Below are 20,326 nucleotides of genomic sequence, written 5' to 3' on the forward strand. Positions count from 1 at the left end.
ATTGATCAACTACGCAATTTTGATCATTGTTAATCATCCAATTGCCTTCAACCTTTTGGCATTTTTCGGCGTTCTCACTCAACATATTTTTAGATTTATTTTTTTAATTATGACGTGGCAAAATCTCAGCTCCGATAATAAATCCATACACTAAAAAAAAAAAAACGAAACGACAGAAATATTAAATGTACTAAAAATAAAAAAGGGAAATTACTACAAAAGGGAAGCTGACGACCGACGACGCTGGATTTAAGGCTCTTACCGGGGAATATTCGTTCTCTGTTTTCTTTCTCTCAAACCGTTTGAGATAAAAGAAAGAAACATAGAGAAAGGGAGGGGGCGAGGAAGGGGAAGAAGTGTCCCAAAAGGCAATTAATTCTTCTTTCCGTCCTAACCATTTGTGTTTCTTTCTCTTTCTCTCTCTCTCTTTCTTTTCTCTCTGTTTTTTCCTGAAGGGAAAAAGGAAAAACGAAAAAGGTAATAAAGAGCAGAGAAGAGGAGAGAAAGGGAAGGGAATTTGGAACCCAAAAGGGAGAAATGGACGGGAGAGAAGAGATGAAGGGATCCAAACCCAGGTTTCCTTTGAGCTTTTGGGAGGTGACGGTGGCTTCCACGGTGGTGATGGCGTTTGTTTTGGGGCTTGTTGGCGTTTATTTAACCATGCCCGCATCTGATTATAGCTTCCTCAAATTACCCAGGAGCCTTGAAGATCTTCAAATCCTTAGGTTTGTTGGCTTTTTCCTTTAATTTGGAAAATTTTTTCATTTTTCCTTCTATTTTGGAAAACCGAATGGGAAATTTGGATTTGTTACTTTGCTGTGTTTTGTTGGTGACGAATATAAACAACAACAAAAAAAAAGTTGTCTCTTGGAAACTTGGGGGGCTAATGTGTTATTTGAGATTGCATTCAATCCCTTGAGTTTGCTTTGATTTCTGTTTTCATGTGTTAATTCTCTTCTATCTTTGATTTCTGTATGGTTTTTTTTTTAATCTGTAAATTAACAAGTTATAGAATCTGTTTTGTTTCAAGCGAAAGGAAACTTTTGTCCCTTATTGTGATGAATATGGGGCAAATGATGAATGAACTTGTCCTTTTTGGAATTCCAAAAATGGGTGTGATTTTGGATTAGATTGCATTGTATTTCTGCTCATCAATGAGTTTCTGTTAAGGGTTCTTTAGAAAATGACCAATTTCTTTTTCTTTTTCCAAGAAAGATGAGCCATGAAATCTAAATGAAGCTAAGAAGTAGATAAGTCTGCCAGGAATTGGTGTACCAGGTGGATAGATGAGAAGGATAAATTAGTGACTGAATGCGGAGAAAAGGCTTGTTTGAGAATTATTCAGAATGTGCAACTTTTGTGGTCAAGTCCTTAGTAACTAGGAAGGCCCTAAAGCAGTGCGGAGAATATTTATTGACTAGTGATTAAAGAATCAGATTTTGATGTTGTTTTGCCTGACCTTGAGATGCCTGTACCTTATGGATCTGTAATTGGTGATTCTGACTAAGTTTGATACGAATTATGCGAGGATGGCTTATTCAATTTTTTTTCTCTTCTTCTGTTTAGTTTTTAAAAAGTTTCAGATGCTACTTCTTACATGTTATGTTTCCATGTTGGTGAAAAAACCAGTTGGTTTAAAGAGATAACATGTGCTAGCATGCAGTGATTGTTGGTGCTTTCTGGGTTCACAATTGAAGAAATTTTCTTTCAATTTTTGGACTTGAAAATCTTTGTATCCTCTCCTCTTTGAGGTGTCTTTTGTGTTTTCTTGCTTTACATTGATTTTTTTATACCACGTATCATGTAGAGATCACCTTGAAACCTACACAAGTGACTACACCCTACAAGTCCTGGTGGGGTATTGTGTAGTCTACATTTTCATGCAAACTTTCATGATTCCGGGAACTGTTTTCATGTCATTGCTTGCTGGAGCCCTGTTTGGAGTCTTCAAAGGCGTAGCTCTTGTTGTGTTCACTGCCACTGCTGGCGCTTCTTCTTGCTATTTCCTGTCAAAATTGATTGGGCGGCCCCTTGTCTTTTCCCTCTGGCCTGACAAGCTGAGCTTCTTCCAAGCCCAGGTGATTTTCAATTGCTTATTGAAGCCATCTTTGCTTACATTAAGCTAAGAAATGGAATAAGTTCGAACTTTTTTGCTTGCAGGTAGCTCAAAGAAGGGAGCGACTGTTGAACTACATGCTTTTCCTAAGGCTTACTCCAACTTTGCCAAATACATTTATTAATGTTGCTTCACCTATTGTCGATGTGCCATACCATGTTTTCTTCATGGCAACTATTATTGGACTCATTCCTGCTGCTTACATAACTGTCAGGGTATTTTACTTTTGACTTTCATGTAAAAGTTGCATGTTAAGTTAGCCTATTCTCTCTTAGGTTTATATCCACTTTAATGCCATTCTTGATGCTTTATTAATGCAAGCTTGTCCGTTCATTTTGCAGGCTGGAATAGCTCTTGGAGAGTTACAATCTGTAGGGGATCTTTATGACTTCAACTCAATTGCCACTCTTTTCCTCATAGGGGTTGTCTCTGTCACACCTACGCTTATGAGCAAAACCAAATCATAGCATTTTAATGGCTGAGCTTGCTTTGTACATTGGGCTTCAATCTTCTCGTAGCCATTTGGGTTGCCACAACTTCTGTGCAGACTAGCATAAAATAAATGCAATGTGCTGCTGCTGTTTCTCTGGTTAGCGGAATTCGTACTGGTTCTGCTGATATTGAAGATGGTGATCTGGCAAAGGTGTTAGTCATCAAATTCTTTTTCATTGCATTGTATTTCTTTAACCAGTCTCAGGTTGGGCCTGTATAGGGAGAGGAACATGAGAAAAGTTGGGGGAAAGGCTGTTATTTGTTTCAATTTCAATTTTATTGGAAAGAATAGTCTTCAGAGAATCTGTATATCCTTTCTAGTGGTTCATATCAAAGAACATGGTCTTTCTCGGTGTTTGTTGTGGATTTTTGTGGTCTCCAATTGCAAGGTTCCTTTCCTTTATGCACAAGATACTGATAGTTTCAATCTCTTTAATGTCTTATACCTTTGGCTTTGAAGCCAAGTCAATTAGAGACATAAGATGACCTTCACACGCAATTTGCAAATCTTTAGAAGCAGGTACTTCATCACGTTAAGAAACAACTTCTTAGGTGACAATTATTTCTTGCTGTGTGAAATTTGTCCAAAGATCTGCCCTAAGCAAAAGACTTCCAAAGAAAAGAATTTTAAGAATATGCCTTAAGCATCCTACCAATAATACCAAACAATAGCAGGTTTACAAAGAAGCGTCCTATTCCAAAGAAAAGAATATGGATTCATTAGTGCAATTGCAGTGTTTCCCTCCTAAAATGACAAAACTTTACAAATTCAACTGATGGTTCCTAGATAAAATTAGCTTTTAGCCAAAATTGAGTTAATCTGCCTGATATTTTGATATTACAATTATGGTTGAAAATTCAAATCACATGGCAAATTATGTAAAAAGATTGTGACACTTACTTTTTTCCGCCAAAAGCATTTCCCGAGCACAAAAATATAAGCATACAAACAACAATCCTTGTTACAAAAGCTTTGCTGATAAAAAACATAATTTGTTGCAAGGGTACATGTATTTTTGAGACTGCACAGGTCTACTTGTATAATTATTCCCTCAGGTTGGGTTCCTTTTTATCAGGTATGAGACAAGGCCTTTCTTCTGTTTCCTACCTAAATCTTTTGGCTTTCTTCTTCAGATGGACGCTCCCAGGACTCGAACTGTCGAGCTTGCGTTTTACACCTGCTTGTTTGGAAACACCAGCATCCTTGTGTGCTTTTGCCTTGGCCTTTCTAGTAGCAACAGATGGTCTTTTCGTCTTGCGTTCTTTTGCCTTCTCGCTCTTTTGATCTTTAAATTTCGTTTTCACAGGGCTGGTGCCCTTTGAATGAGCTTTCTTCTGGACACCTGATTTGCTAGCACGCAAGCCCTGGTACGACAAAGAAGCTTTTGCATTTGATCTGCTGGCATTAGTTGAAGGAGTACTTGGATCCACTCCAAACTTCTTGGCTGGGGCATTATTTGTACCTGAAGATGATGGATTCTTTCTCTTAGATGGGGTGGCATCTGGTCTGGCATGAGAAAGCCTGAGCTCTCTATCCCTAAGCTTCAGTGTTCGTTTCCTAACAACCACATTTGCTGCCTCCTGCATCCATAATGCACATCAGTGACTTGCAAAACAAGTACAAAAAAATGGTGCTGCTAATGCAACACTTAAAAGTCTCCAATCAAGAGAAGCCCCCTCCCCTCACTTTTCTCTTTCTTCTCCCCTCACCAAAGAAGATAGAGATTTAGATCAGACTAATTCGAGGAATACAGCTAATTAAGCAGCTCTCATACCTAAAACTAGATCATATTGCACTGAAATTATAAAGCAATAAAAAGTGGGAGGTCCTAGTTCACCTCTAAAGAGGGAAGGGATAAGCAACAAGGAGATCTGACTTACAGTTCAATATTGTCAATTAATCAACATTTTCAAAAGGGCAAATGATACAGGCCCCATAGATTGATATAGAGGCATATCAGTCACATTGCCGGTAGGTCTCATAACAAAAGAAAATAATGTTCAGTTCACCCAACAGAAAATTTTTGAAACTAGAAGTAAAAAAGTTTCACATTTCTTATTTTTTTTTTTAAAGTAGTTTCACATTTCAATTAATAAATGAATAGTTGAAAAAAATTATGAATAAGTGTAGATATACCCTTGTTTTGAACAAGACATAAGCAATTCCCTTGCCAACACCAAATTGAGGATCTCTAACAACCCGAACAGCTTCAATGCTGGACTCCAGATTATTGATACCACAAAACAGCTGATAAATTTCTTCATCCTGCAGTAAATTGTAAAATTATATTTCAGATCACAGTAACGTAAGCAGGAAATTAAAAACGCATACTGGAATCGTGATATGAATATTAGACGCAAGTGATCACCTTCACATCAAATGGGAGATTACCAACAAAAACAGTCCTCTTGTTATCGTAGAGAGGAGCACTCTCCCCTTTTAACTTTTTTCTTGGTGGGCATGACCTATCAACACGAATGTGATTTCCAGCAACCTATATCCACAACCAAACAATCAATAGACAATATCTTCACCTTAAGCATTACAATTGCTCTGCCAACACTAAGAAAAACACATACCACAGCCATGTTATGTGCCAAAGATGCCTCTGCAGATTCCTCTGTTTTGAAAACAATGTATGCATGAACACTGCAGAAAAGCAACATTAACAGTCACCAAGATATGGGAGTTAACTTAACAATAGGAGATAAGAGGGATCGACATTATAGCTACTTAAAAAAGTGATCTGTGATACGGATTAACAACATACGTATCAGCCTTCTCATTAAATTGCTTCAGCATTATAGCTCCTTTTCTCGGTTTCTTGGTCTAAACAAACAAAAACAACCCATTAGATACCTCATTAACCCAAAAATTTCATGACCAAAAGAGCTAAGAGAATTATAGAAAACTCACATCACTGAGAGGAATCGACCGAATTCTGACAGACTCAATCTCTCCAAACTTACTAAACTCCTTTATCAAGACCTTCTTCTTCACTTTAATCGGCAAATTTCCCACAAAAACAGTCCTCAAAAGTTTACTCTCATCATCAAACCCTTCTTTTGGAACCAAAGCAACCACCCCATCATCCTCTGCCTTCTTCCTCTTCTGACCGACAACTACCTCCTCCTCCGCTGCTGCTGCCACCGCCACAGTCCCATATTTCCTTTCCTCGTACTCCTTCTCCAACTCATCCCTCTTCCTCTTCTTCCTTTTCACATCTTGGCCTTTTGGGCTATCTGAGGCTTCCTTCTTTTCCTTGTTTACCAAGCCTTTTGCATCAAAACCGGAACTTTCAACATTTCTTGATAAGGAACCCCAATTTGGGTCTTCCGTGGCCTTCTCTTTCTTTGATTTCCGAGTCTCTGTAGCTTCTTCAATTGAACCCAAGCTAGAGTCTTGAGCTTTCTCTTTCTCCTTTCGCTTCCTCTGCTTTAATTCAACAGTATCTGAATCCAATGAACCAACTCTGTCACGGTCTTCAGCCGATTCTTGCGGTTTTCTTTTGAAGGGATTGCTATCAGAGAAAAGGGAAAAAAAGGCGGCATTTTGCTCCGAAACGTCGCCGAAGATGGTTTTGAAGATATTAGATTGAGGTGTAACGGTGTCGTCCCTGCCCGTCGTTTCTGGTTCTTTGGATTTCCTTTTTCCCATTGTTGGAACAAGGAGAGGAAGCTTTTGAGATTTGAACTGAAAACCCTAGAACTTCATGTTGGGAGGGAGAGATGATCATGGTAATGAATCTTCCAGGTCGGGTCTAAACGAGCACGTTTTCAAGCCCACGAATAATAGCTCAAAATGGGCCTAGCCCACTTGGTCTCATCTTCAAGCAAAACTCAAAGGCCTTATAAAATGAATCCAAATAAGCCCATAGAGCCCAATAGCCAGCCAGTGCCACGAAATTCTAAACAAAAATCTTCCACCTCATGTAGTATTCCTTTGGTATCCTTTTAATAATTTTGTTTTAATTTTACACTAGTAAATTTTTATATTAAAATTAAGTTTATGGTTAAATTATTTTATTTTTATTGTTAGGGTTAGGATTCAGAATTTAAAGTTTGGGAATTAAGTTTTTAATTAGTAATATAAGATTGAAAACTTGACTTAAAAGTAACATACGTTAATCAAACTTTAAGTTTAAGGTTTGTAAAAGTAAGAGAGATAGTGAGGGGAACTCAACCTATCAAGAAGGTTTTCAAATGGCAGATTTGGAGCAAAAACAAACTTCATCCATGGGGCAAAAATCCATGTACATGGTTTTTCGTTTTGATGAAGGTCCAATCCGTTACACCTTGTATTCCTTCACCAACATCAATCTTACCCACACACCACGAAAGCAGTCACCGCGTGCCATCGCCATGCTCCAAATGAGTCGTGACAAGTTCCCCCCTGGCATGGGATTCGTCGCGTTAGGGTCTAAACTCTATTGCATCAGTGGTCAATTGTAGAAGGGAGAGCAAAAGTTCAGCTCCAAGAAAGTTTTCGTTCTCGATCTTAATAGCATCGAGACATGTCACAAGGAAAAGAGATCTCCTTTGGTAGAAGAAGTTGCCGACATGCATGAAAGTAAGTGCTACCCTTACGTGTTTGAGATGCATGGAAAAATTTACGTCTTGGATGGTTGTCGAAACATCAATGCCGCTGAGGGTCTAGCTATAGGAAGCTTTGAAGTTTTCGATCCCGAGGTAGGTCAATGGGGTGTTCTGCCTAAATGTTATCAAACTGATTTGAGTGAATACATCAGATCTTTTGTATTTGGGCATGCCGCGGTAGGTGATAGAGTCTTCTTCCGCAGTGATTGTAGAGATTGTCGATGTTGGTTGTCCTCCTTCGATGTTAAGAATCGACAATGGTTTTATGATAATAGATGTTGTTGGGTTTCTGATGGAGAGAAAAAAGAGATGACAGGTTATATTTCTGCTTGGAATGACGCATTCAAGGAGCATGCAGTTGTTGGGAGAAGTTTTATTGTGAAAGACACCTTGTATGCCTTACAGAACGGATGCATCGGAGCTTACCATATCTCTAACAATGAAGATGATATATATATTCCTTGTGATGTAGTGAGGGGAATTGAGACTGAACATACATATAATGGGCCGTTACATAGCAGCATAATTGTTCCTGAGGCAGGCTTGGTACATCTCGGGGATGAGAAATTTTGTCTTGTTACTGGTGCTACCTATAGAAATGACTACGCAATAGTCAAGAAGGAAATTGTTTTCCTAACGTTTCAGACCATTAAACAGAAGAGTTCTAAGGCCGATCAAGTTTTCTGGTGGGCTGATATATATGATTTTCGTGCTGTTGAAGGCATTGACGCCCTTCTGGGGATGGTTCTCTACACCTTTGTAGCTTAAATGTATTTCTTCTTCGTCTTTTCATTTTCTGGGGTAAGCAAAGCTTTTCAATGTTTGATTCTCCATTTTCTGTTTTTCTTCCTTTTATTATGTTATGGATTCCTCTTATTATTTGTCTTTATGTTGCACGCCCCATACCCAAGATAAATCTCTCTTACGTGTTTGTTTATTGAGTAAATTCAACATGGTACACTTCTGTCATATTGGGATAATATAAACCAAAGTGCTGTTCAGTCCCAGGAGGCTTTAGATTCTCATTAAAAATGGCAAAAACATAAGTATCTATGCTTCTCCCTGGCCTCTTTGGTGTACCTGACGCTCCAGATACGTGTGCAATTAGCTTGTTATTGTACGTCTGGGCGTTGGCGATTGTTGCGATTTCACCATTTTCGTTTGAAGGCCATCCACTCTCTGATACGACAATAACAACAGAGTTGCCGCCCACTTTCTCCAATGCTGAGTAAACTGCATCGGTTATGGCATCAAAGAGATTCTTGTATCCAAGCTGACCATCTTTCACAACCACCTCACTGCTATTAAACAGTGCATAGGTCAAGGAAATGTTTTGTTGGTCATATATATAGGCAAAGTAAGGATACACATTGACGAGGAGAGGGCTCTTAGCTGCTGCTAGGAATTCCGTGATTGATTTCATTGTAGGACTCACCTCTTTAGTGAATTCCCCTCGAGAAGGAGGGTACGAATTCCCAAGAACAGCTGTTGAAACCGTTGTACTTACTGGGATTTCCTCCAGATTTGCTTCTCCTAATGCAGTTTTGAGATTTCTCATTGCAGGCAACACATGAACCGCCAAGTCACCAGGGATGACTTCATTACCAGCCGATATGCATCGAAACGTGACAGCTTCTGAATATGGAATCACATTTTCTTGAACCCAGTTTCTGGCAAAAGATAGGTCACTTGCAAGGTTTTGAAGATCCTGGTTGAGTATTCCGAGAATGACATCAATCCCAGACCCTTGGAGTACTTGAAGAGCATTGTAATTGGGGTCGAAAAGCCGAACTCGTGTAATTTGCCTGGATTTCAAGAGAGCAATGACCTCACTTGGTGGTGGAAGGTTGTTCCCTAGCATACCATAGTTGACTCCAACTAATCCAGCTTCTGCAATGGATAAATGCCCATGAAACAAGATTAGACAGAACGCTGATGTAAAACAGAGAAGCTGATTCATTGAAGCTTGTTCCAACAACCATACACTTAACTCGAAAAGGAGAAATGGCAAAACATTGAAAAGATCTTTCGCTAAAGCTTAGTTTATAAAGAGGAATGATTGGTTTAAAGGTAAAATAAATCATTGATATTAACTTTCAGATGGTCCATCGATGATGACTAAGAAATTTCTTTGCAAATTTTGTCTTCAGTGAATCTAGACAAGATACTTCCTCTCTCAAAGCAGAAGAACTGGCTGTTTCCTTTGTTCTAACTAGTGAGAAAATTCTACAATCTCCATGTCTATTAAAGAGTAAAACTTCTCTCCTAATGTCAATAATTATGTAATCAAGGATGGGGAAGGCCAGCTTCTATTCTTTGCTATGGGAGAAGGATTTCCATGACATGGAAAAGCCTTCAACGTTAGACTGTCAATGGCAGAAGAACAGAGCATGGTTGTATCATAGTGTCGTGTCTTTTCCTGGAATAAACTGAAGCATCTCTAGAAAATATATCTTTTACTACATACAAATAAAACTTAATCCCTGATCTCTTCCCTCCTCTCCATTCGGCCGAGTATAAGATGCCTACTTGCCTACAACGACGAAGGACAAATATTTGTTGTGTAGAAGCAACTGCAGGCCTTCAGCAATCCCATGTAGCATATGTGTCTCGCTACTCACATCCTTGTCTGACTTGCTGCCACTTGCTCAGATTCTGCAATCATGGATTATAAAAATTGTTTGATGACTTGGTCAAGATTCAGTTTTCAATCGGAAGAAGACAATTTTCAATGCTTTGATCACTAGTTGACTAGAAGCAACAACAACTAGTATTTAGTCTAAATTTAAGTGCAAAGCTTTGCATCCTTAAGTGGGGGCAGAAAGAGAGTGATAGAGGAAGGGACTGCAGCTCAGGGTGATTACCTTCCTACCTTCTCTATATCAAATTCTTCCTAGTACGGAAAATTATCTTGTTTCAGCTTTTGCGACATTAGTACAATCAAATGACACCAATTGTGGTTTTCTGATATTTTTAAGTTGACAGAGTTGTTAACAGGGAATTTGCTTTACTGAGGTGTTTGATCACAGTCCATCTTTCAGCCATCAGATAGAATTTTTCTGGTTTATCTTTTACTATTTGGCAAACTCATATACCATAGACCTTCAATGGGTCACATTTTCAGAAAAGTTCCCTCCTTGATTTGATTCCATCTGCCCAATGAAACACCTTGTGTTATTCTACTTGCCACTACATGGGGATAATGAAGTCTACGTATAACAATAGAACCCCTTTTTTTTTTTCACATATTTTTTGTTGACTACTGCATAATCCACAAGGATGCTAACAAGAACATCAGTTATATATAGCATTCATTTTGATTAAGTAGTGAAACTAGGCAGATTGCAGATACATTTTTTTACTGTGTTTTAGGCATTTCAGAACCAAAATTCTCATTTCTGTTGTTTGTTTTATTCTTTGTGAAACCCTCCTCAGATATGGAAGAGAAAAGAGAGCAAACTCATCAGCAGCAGATCAAAGAAGAAAATCCCTCAAAGCAAGCACAACCCAGCCAAGAAGATAACTCTTCCGAGCCTATGAAAGAGAAAGACGGTGTTAAGTAAGTTCACCAAAATGAGCAGATTAAAGAAATAACTGATGCTCGTGACGAGGGCAAGCAAGAGGAGAGAGTTATTCCCATGCTTGAAGAAAACCAGTTACTAGATGGCAGAAAGGAAGAAAAAGATAGAAATGGAGAAGAAGTCAATGTAGAGAACCAAGTATTGAAGTCTAAAAAGATTGGAGACAGCCAAATTGATTTGGCAAAGAAACCAAAACGGGGCTCAAAACAATGCTTGAAGACAAAACCTACAATTCCTCAGCCATTTTCTTTGTCATTTGCAAAAAGAATGTCCAAGGAAAAACGAGGGTCATTTGATTTTTCTTCAGAAAACATGAAACGAAAGCCTAAAGAAAGGCAAGGTTCAATGGACTTCAAAAACCCATATTCACAACCTAGACTATCCCGATCTGTCAGCTTAAGCCACAAGTAAGTTCCATAGATTAAACTAAAGATTGCATATTAGGCCACCAGTTCTAACTTCAGATTCCAATGTCACAGGGATCAATTCTGACCCAGTGCCAGAGAAACCTCTGACCTTAAGCGTGCAAAATGGATTCGTGGTACTTCTAAAACAAGTTTCATGCCTCAAGTTACAGCTGCTGATCAGCATATTGAGAATAGAATTGAGGTGAGCTCCATCTCTTGACTATAAATTAAGATTAAGATAATGACAGAATCCTCTCATTTATACGACTTTTTTCTTTAAATTATTGAATTTCTACACAATAAAGAGAATTGCGTACCAATCTAGCAGAATGCCCAGAAAACGAAGGAAAGGACTTTGCTTAAGGGGGCTGAAAACAAGCACCTGAAGGGAAGTGACAAGGTAAACTACAGAGGAATATCAGCCTAAATCTTTAATGCCTTTTTTTGGAACTGCATGACCGCAATCATCGTCATGTCTAACATGCATCTGTATATGCAGAAGCAGCGAGTAGAGGAAATGGAAAGTAGTAATCTTCAAAAGAGTTCCACCTTTAAAGCATCGCCATTACCAAGGTTCTATCAGAAAGATTCTCCTCCAAAATCTGAGACTAAGAAGGTGAGTTATCAAACTATTTCTTCAACTTATGCACAGATTTCGTAAGACTTCGAACAATTTAGCTCCTTCATTGAGTTTGTAAATCACAGATGCCAGGAATAAATTCAAAGTCTTATTTGCCTGGCCAACAAAATTTCCTGGATCTATGTCTAAGGCTGAAAACAAGAAGATAGAAGACCAGAGTAAAGGGCCATCGCAGACAATAACCAACGGGACTAAGGAAACCATAACGAAACTACTCAGAAGCACAAGAAAGGTTCTGCATACTTCAAAGGTAACAACGAAAGTTATTGTTTCAGTTGCCTGAAGACTGGCTTGTGGCCTGGAAAATGGCAGCATTTTCTAAATATCTATGCTTAATTTGCACATGAAGGCTTTTCTTTGTTTTTCATTGAAATGAATATAGAAACTTCTCAGTGCTTTCGGGAAGCAAAGATTGATCGCTTGGCACAAGTTGTATATCTAAACTTTTTCAAGTCATTTTCAATTCCCCTGGAAATTATCTCGTCTCTCAACGCAGTCATTGAATGATCATGACTTGTCTTGGCATTAGAATAAAAAACAACACAAAATTGAAACACTTACATCATGTTATTAGAATTAAACCACAAAGTCTTGGTTGGGTATTGAGATCATGTTACTATAACGTTTTCCAATTGTTAGCAGAAAAATGGGATTGAATCTGGTGATTCAAATAGGCCTTGCTCTTGTAAATTATCTAGAGATTTAGCAGTAATGCTGTGAAAGAAAAACAGATTGTAAAATTGCTCTGGAATTTCCTTTCGTTAGACGCATGTTTCCCTCCCACCACCCAATCCCCTGGCGCATGTTAGTCGGTCCCATGGCATTACCCCAAAGATACTCTTCAAAATTCAACCACCACATGATCCTAACCGACCCCATGTTCTTATTGCCCACTTATTCTCTTCCCTTCTTTTTTATTCTTAATATAAAGAAAACCATCATGTAGTACAACACATTTACTCATTAATAAAACCTGATTAGGGTTTCCAAGCACTTTCCACAAACCCAATCAAAACCCATTAACAGATAACTATCCATTAATCATTATACAATTATAATCTAGTCACCTTTCTTTTTCTTTTTTCTCATATACAGCTCCACCTGCACCATAATTCGTCTTTAATCCGGAAACCAAGACCATCCAACGATTTGAAATTAGGCTAACAATAAACAAAAGTTAATTATACTAATGAAGTTAGTACTATAATTAAGTACTTGCTATATCTTGATAAACATATATAATACGGGGCATGGACAACTATATTAGTAATGGCAATTAATAACAGACAGAAGCATTAATATATAACTGTTTTTAGTACAAAATGCGTCTATATCTAAACTTCCTACCATGTACTAATTAGAAACCAACATATACTAGTAAAGTTTTACGTACATAAACCTTGTATATATACTTATCAGTAACTGATGTATACCTATTATATTGCTATCATCTTTCCTGATCTTCCCGACTAAGATTAACTTTCTTTTTCTGTGTCTGTTTCTAATCTTTTGCTCTTCAATTTCCTACATATGATCATAGTCAAAGCCATTACGCGGATCAAAAACTGCTTTAGGGTCTATGGAAACCATGATTTCAGAGGCAGTCCATAGCCTTGCAGCTTCGTTCGAGTTGGAACCCAGTTTCGACGTCCTTGCTTCGTTGCAGTCTGCAAAGTATTTCCCGCTTACATTTACTAGTCTTGGATGTGTTGCAACGAAACAAGTCGTAGCAGCTGCCTGCAACATCCACAAAGCTCATAAATTCCCATCAAAATCTTCCATTTTCCACTTCATCCATAGATATATCATATATTATTAATTTACCTGAGGGATTGTCTTCAGGAGCTTGGAAGCTAAAAAGAAAACCAGATCTGCAGGTTTTATAAGTAAAAACATTAGATTTTAGAGAGAGAGAGAGCGCTGAAATCATATATAAACTCCAATGTTTAACGAATATGTACTGTGTTTTGTAATTAACCTGTGATCAAGCCTTCACGTTCCCTGGTGAGACGGGTTCTAACGATCCCTGGATGAACACAGTTCACAGTCACGTTGGCATCCACTTGCTGCAATAATATTTGAGAAAAATAACAAAAAGAAAAAGATTTATAAGGTAAACAATTGGTGAAAAAATATATAAAGAAAACAACAAAATTTCGCTTTTTAAGAAGGCCTTTAAAATAAATGATGGATCACCTTCAGTCTCTGAGCAAGCTCCTTGGTATGCAAAACGTTGGCGAGCTTTGAGAGAGCATAAGCACGTGTCGCGTCGTAAGGACTGGAGACAGACACCCAGACACAAAAAACAAACGCAACCATAAAATTATATCAATATAAATGTCAAATGATCAAAACCCAATCTTTCTGTAACAATCATTTTACTACTACTATGTTTCTCATTATCTGATTCTTTGTCACTGTTTATAATCACTCCTGTTCCCCTGATTCTTTCCTTTCCCTTCTCGTTCCTCGGTTTCTCACCTTTTGCTTCTCGATATCTGGCCGAGATGTCGGATCACATCGCCAGAAAGCCAGCCGTGAATACTTGACGACACGTTCACGATTCGTCCTTGGACGCCAGATTCTTTTGCCGTTTTGATCATCTTGTTTAGCAACAACTTCGTCAACAAAAAATGACCTAAAAATCATACAAATATAAAGTTTGAGTCAGTATTTTTGGTAAAATATATAAGATAGAACTATTTACGTACTTACGTTGCATAAATTACCTAGATAATTAGTGGCAAATGTCATTTCGATTCCGTCCTCGGAGATTCCATGTTCATGCGCAAACTTGCCGGCGTTGTTTCTGATATTAACGAATAAAAATTAAGCTTGCTTGCAGTTCACAAAAGAACAAAAAAAGGTTTGTTGTTTCATTCAAGCTGAAGTTTAAATTGGTTTCTTTTTCTTTCGCTTTCTTCGCAAACAAACAGAACGTATTTGTTACCCGACAAAGAAAGTTGGTTAACTCTATTCATGTTATGACTGAAAATTCAGCTCATCGTTATTAGGTTTCTAAGCAAACCAAACATAAAGTAGTTTTTTGTTAAATAGAAGTTAAGCAAACAAGAGATTAGGAGTTTACATGAGGAGATTGAGAGGCAAGCTTAGTGACTGGAACTCCGATACAAATTTTCGAACAGAACTGAGAGAGCTAAGATCAAGAGCCATGACAACGATCTTCGCGTCAGGAAACTCCGACACAATCCTAGCCTTCCCTTCCTCAGCAGCTTTAAGGTTCCGAGCTGGAAGCACCAACCTCGCCCCTCGCTTCGCCAACACTCTAGCCGTCTCGGCTCCGATCCCCGACGTGGCACCTGTTTCGACATCTCACAATCAAAACCCAAGCGACAAAAAACAAAAAATTTGCCCCCACGACGCCGTTGGCTTCATTTACCTGTGATGATAGCGGTGACAAAGCGGAGATCAGGGCATGTCTCGGTGACTTGCTCGGCGGTCGACTTAGAACCGAAGCCGCTGGCCCCTGTTGAGCCGATCAGGTACTTCACAGTCTCTAGCATTTCCACCTTTTCTTTATTTCCTTTATGCGTGAATGAATTCGAGAGCTTAAAGTTGACTGAAGAGCACACAAAAGTACGTACAATTATTTAGTGATGGCAGTGACAGAGAGACTAAAAGATAGAAGCTCTGCAACCAAAAAAAAAAAAGCAGCGATGAACGGCTTTGTTTGATTTTGTCAGATTTTGCATTTACTTCGACATAGAAATTAGAAAGAGAATGGCAAAAAAATTAAAGGAAAGTAGCTAAAAGCTATTCTGTTTAAGGACGAAAGGGAAAGTGGGAGGATTTTATAACGGAGACCTTGGTGGAGAATCAATTAATAGAGAAAGAGAATGGATTATATGCTGGTCATTTGATTGATTAAAAGATAATTAAATTATGCATGATTAGGATTTAATGTTGTTTAGTTTTATATAATTAAAAGTGGGGTCTGATTAGAAGACTGGTTCTATCAAATATAAATATCGATCCATGGTTTTTACTGATTGCCCTCATTGGTTGAAAACATCGGGAATTCATCGGCTTTGTTGGAGAATTTTAGGCCTAGGAAATGATGAACAATTGTACTAGTATATGGTATGGTCAACAAAACACTGAGGTTTGACTCTAACGATGACACAACAATGATGTAATGCACCCCCTTGCTTTCATTAGGATGGCAACTTTGAACTTTGATTAAGCTTCATATAACCAAACCATGTTTTGTAAGGAATTGCAACAAGATAGAATTAGGACAACTTTACCTAAGCGCTTGATGAGATTGAATGTAATTTTTCCCTTGGGAAACTAAAGTCAAGAGTGCCTCATTTAATGTTTTCATCTATAATGACAATAAATTTCAATTTGGGATAATTTCTAGAAAAGTTTATGAATTACTAAAAAAATTTGAATATATTTTTATTTTTTATTATATTTAGTTAAATTTTGATATTTTTATTTTAAGTTAAATAAATTTTTATGATTAATGGATAATTAATAATTATTAACTCAAATACTATTTATCATTTTATCTCATGCGGCGGTAATGTAACATATTAACATATTATAATGAATGATGATATAGTATGTTATAGTACGATAACATAAGTATATGATTTTTTTACTTTTTATATCAATGTCATATTAACATAAAATGACAAGTGACATTCTATTTGATCTAAAATATGAGAACTTTATTAAATATAATAAAAATAAAAATTTATTTATTTTTTAAAATAATTCATGGTTTTTTTTCAATATATTATGTTCTTTAATTTCAACTTTATGATTGGGTTATCAACCAATCTATTTCCAATATAACTTTTAATTACTTGATCCTTCTTTTATAGTACAAAAAGCCCATGCATCCTAATGTCACATACATCTTTATTTGAGGTTTTTGTGTTCAAAAAGTCTACACCTCTACTATTATATAAGAAGATGAGGAAATTGGTGAATGGGGATTTCAAACAAGCAAGGTATACCATGAAGAAAACATAATATTTTATACCCAAAAAAAAAATAAAACAAGACATAAAATAAGCAGCATATATCGGGAGTGACAACTAAGGAATAAGTGGGGAGGGATTTGTTCAAAGTCAACAATTTGGGAAGTGAATAAACTAGTCAAACTATGGGTTTGTGCTGTGCAATTGTGGATCGTTGGTTGGTTGGAAACGGGGTCGGCGATTAATTAAAATGAATAAAATCGGTGGCACGAGGGCCTATGTGAGAAGCGACAAAGAGGAATCGCACGTGAGGGTTCCAAAATTATGCTAGATCGGTCAATTCCACGGCCTCGAATCTAGCATTTCCTCGGGATGTTAAAGTTCTACCCTTTGGTCAATCAATTCTCCCATTCAAATCCCCACTCTTCGTTGTTGTCTAAGCTCAACTTCAAAACCAATTATTATGAGCATATAGTATACAATAATAGAGTGAAATAAACATTAACTTGAAAATTAAATACATTAATTTATGGTAAAATACGAAAAACCCAAGATTAGAAGCTATACATTGAATAAATTGCGTAGTGATTCCAATCTTTTTTCTTTGTTTTTCCCCTTTAATTAATTAATCCCAACATACCTAGCAACCAACTCAATCTATGAATACCACATCTCACTCATGCACTCACATGTGGGATTGTGGGTTAATTTTTGGCTCTTATCGGATGAGCTTTTTTCTAAGATTATAAAATAATTGCATACCCTTTTAATCAAAATGGTGTGATTTATTTAAGATATCATCACTTTTCAATCATGGATTTAATTAGTGTACTCTCATTGGATACCCGAAGGGATAGATAGATATATAGTTGTACTCTCTCCATCGTCTCTACATGATGCAACTTAGCTTATAATTAATAAAGCAAAAGAGTAGATGATTTCTTAAGGCACGTTTGCTGCTGTAATCTGTCATAAGAAGAAGAAGAAAAAAAAAGGGTCGGTAGGGCCTTTACCACCTTAAAGATTAATTAATATACAAAAAGGCAAAAGGAGGTCACGAAATTTCAGCTTTTTGGAGCACTTGTTCAAGCTCCCGTGAGCCATGCTTTTGGGGACCTTCGTATGACATCATGTTCCCTTCTCCACAACTGCAAATTCCTTATTTCAAATGCAAAGTTTCTGATATGAATATGATCAGTACCAAGCTTCCCCTTGCTAAACAACAATTGATGCCACTTCTGCATTTTAATTCCTGTTCTTGGGGGAGGGTGGGTAGGAGTGGCTTAAGGTTCATGTATTCTTTATTCAGGATTGATTCTGGCCACATGATTAAAAAAAGAAGGGGGGAATCCAATTTGTCAATCCCATTTCACCTAGCATTTGGATCATATTCTGGCTGGCTGGTTTGGATTTAATATAGTATTTGTTTTTGCTTTGAAGTGATGTGTGTCTTGAAAGTATGACACATGCTGTCAGTACTTTAAGCAAGATATATGATCAGAGTGACAAATCTTTTTTCATCTTCTAGATGATTGTGAATTCTATAGATGCAAAAGAGAAGAAGAAGAAGAAGAAGAAAAAAAAGTAAAAGAGTTGGAAAGTGGGGCAAAGATGCTCAGAATGAATCATATTGAGTGAAATGGGCAGTTCAAACCGTGGGCCTCCCTTATCAAGTTCACAAAGCTGTTGGAAAACAACTGCATTTTCTGGTCTACCATGCCAATGATTTGTGTCACTGATTTGTAGTGGCCAATCTATTGGATGGTCCATTGTATGTCGACCATGTTCGTGAGTTGATCAGTGAAAAAGGTTCTGAAAGCCGTTCCTACTTTTACCTGGCATTCTTTGCTGTTTGATGATATAGATGAAACAGGTTAAGGTAAAATCTTTTGAAAATGGCAATAAGAATCCAAAATGAAAACTTGGGTTTCCATGAGATAGAACCAAGGCATCTAAAAGCCAAAATTGGTGCACATGCACTGAATTTCAAAGTAGAAATGACTTGTCAATTTCAAAGTAGAAATTTGCAATGAACACACCTTGTCATTAGTGAATAATCAACTCTCAGAATGAGAGGGATGGGGGATGCTTTTCTTGGAGGCCAACATAAAAGTACAATTTGAGGCCACGATTTATGTCCAAAGCAGCACATGGGGGATCAAGGATACTTGACCCGAACATAGATTCCGCCAGGCCAAAAACTCGAGGCATTTACATATTGGCTGATCAGAATCCTCCTAGTTACCCTCTGCAAAGTTCCAGTGCATCAGCCCCACACGTAGCAATACTTTAATTTATCTGCTACACATTAATCTCTGTCTCTGGTTCTTCTATTTTGTTGTTTAGCCCTTTTATGTTTTTTACCCAAGGGAAGCTCAAAGCAGTGCCAAAAACGAGTGTTGTATTCTCTATTGTTAATAGTTTCTGTTATAAAATTGCTGGCATCTTTAAAGAAGAAGGCCTTTCCTCCACTTTCAGGTTTTCCAAGCCTACTTTTACTGACTCTGATATGTACCTGAGGGGAGGGAAAAAGCTTTCCCTTTTCTCCTGGTTGGTCCCTTTTCATTATAGAAACCAGAAGAAAACGATTTGGCTCCTAAAATCCGAAGCCATTTTTGGTTCAGCAATTGCCAAGTGACATAAAACATTTCACATGCACCATTGTCTTACGTTTGGGCCCATGCATGAAAATTTTGCTCCAATATATAAAGATTTGTTAATCTGAAAAGGACTTCCCCAGATCAACCCCTTCGGCCAAAAAGTCGATTCCATTTGGACTGGTGTGGTGCAAAATATGGATGTAGTGATCAAATATAGGATCAAACCTTGCATTTTTTATACCATTATCTTAATTTGCTATTTCTTTTTTATCCTATAACATCATCTTCTCTTTCTCCCCTCTCAGCTAGGTGTTTCTTTAGCCAACTCTCTTTGACTAATGAGGCGGCTTAGCTAGGGAGTGGAACGTGTCTCATGACACTAAACTATGAGCAGAAAATTGGGCATTTGGTCATTACTTCCCACTCACTCATTTCCCAATCTACATTACACCCCATTATATAAATATATAGCTCAAAAGCATAGATGAATTGGGTCATTGAATACTACCATTCTTGAATGATTGCCACTCTTTTTCTTTTGGAGCCTAGAATCTTGCAGGGTCCCCCTCCATCACTTAAAATGAGGGGTTTTAATATTTGGTTTTGAATTGATGAGACTAATCATCTCTCCACCTCATGCTAGTATAAAATTTGCTAATGGGTATCTTATTAGACAAGGTTGTAAACTTCGCATTATCTTAGCTAGATATTCTTTACCAACTTCAAAAATTGGATTGCCATTAAATGGAACTCAAAAGAGGGAAAAAGAAGTGTTAAATTATTAGGATATCAAAGAAACAATTTGAAGCTCAACACCACTTTTTCTTTTTTCTCTTTTCTCTCTGATAAAGGATTAATTTTTAGTAATTACTTGAATTATCTTTAATTTGAATAAATAATCAGTTCAAAACCATGTTAATTAATATCGTTATTATATATATA

General features: G+C 37.4%; 4 protein-coding genes and 1 long non-coding RNA gene across 5 annotated transcripts; 2 read left to right on the forward strand and 3 right to left on the reverse strand.

Annotated features, from left to right (window-relative positions):
- Window positions 1-230: 230 nt before the first annotated feature.
- LOC110410681 (SNARE associated Golgi protein family) lies at window positions 231-2,965 on the forward strand. The gene is made up of 4 exons (XM_021420514.2): window positions 231-725; window positions 1,808-2,078; window positions 2,161-2,331; window positions 2,458-2,965. The coding sequence occupies exons 1-4, from the start codon at window positions 538-540 to the stop codon at window positions 2,581-2,583; spliced, it is 756 nt and encodes a 251-aa protein (XP_021276189.1). The 5' UTR covers window positions 231-537; the 3' UTR covers window positions 2,584-2,965.
- Window positions 2,966-3,418: 453 nt separating this feature from the next.
- Window positions 3,419-6,339, reverse strand: LOC110410673 (RNA-binding (RRM/RBD/RNP motifs) family protein). The gene is made up of 6 exons (XM_021420502.2): window positions 5,526-6,339; window positions 5,380-5,438; window positions 5,189-5,258; window positions 4,978-5,103; window positions 4,746-4,874; window positions 3,419-4,189 (listed from the first exon to the last, which is right to left on the reverse strand). Exons 1-6 carry the CDS (start codon window positions 6,264-6,266, stop codon window positions 3,713-3,715), a joined length of 1,602 nt encoding a protein of 533 aa, XP_021276177.1. The 5' UTR covers window positions 6,267-6,339; the 3' UTR covers window positions 3,419-3,712.
- A 1,799-nt stretch (window positions 6,340-8,138) lies between these two features.
- LOC110425770 (putative glucan endo-1,3-beta-glucosidase GVI) lies at window positions 8,139-9,194 on the reverse strand. The gene has a single exon (XM_021440769.1). The coding sequence runs from the start codon at window positions 9,162-9,164 to the stop codon at window positions 8,139-8,141; it is 1,026 nt and encodes a 341-aa protein (XP_021296444.1). The 5' UTR covers window positions 9,165-9,194.
- A 2,332-nt stretch (window positions 9,195-11,526) lies between these two features.
- LOC110426139 (uncharacterized) lies at window positions 11,527-12,140 on the forward strand. Its single transcript, XR_002446107.1, has 3 exons — window positions 11,527-11,592; window positions 11,692-11,808; window positions 11,898-12,140. It is a non-coding gene; the product is annotated as an uncharacterized LOC110426139 (long non-coding RNA).
- A 953-nt stretch (window positions 12,141-13,093) lies between these two features.
- Window positions 13,094-15,676, reverse strand: LOC110414221 (short-chain dehydrogenase TIC 32 A, chloroplastic-like). The gene is made up of 8 exons (XM_021425304.2): window positions 15,233-15,676; window positions 14,921-15,152; window positions 14,562-14,641; window positions 14,314-14,470; window positions 14,029-14,110; window positions 13,811-13,898; window positions 13,657-13,703; window positions 13,094-13,569 (listed from the first exon to the last, which is right to left on the reverse strand). The coding sequence occupies exons 1-8, from the start codon at window positions 15,354-15,356 to the stop codon at window positions 13,357-13,359; spliced, it is 1,023 nt and encodes a 340-aa protein (XP_021280979.1). The 5' UTR covers window positions 15,357-15,676; the 3' UTR covers window positions 13,094-13,356.
- Window positions 15,677-20,326: the final 4,650 nt, after the last annotated feature.

Source organism: Theobroma umbraticum, unplaced genomic scaffold, assembly GCF_002168275.2.
Source record: "Theobroma umbraticum cultivar Fairchild unplaced genomic scaffold, ASM216827v3 scaffold_30.0, whole genome shotgun sequence".
Classification (NCBI taxonomy): Eukaryota; Viridiplantae; Streptophyta; class Magnoliopsida; order Malvales; family Malvaceae; genus Theobroma; species Theobroma umbraticum.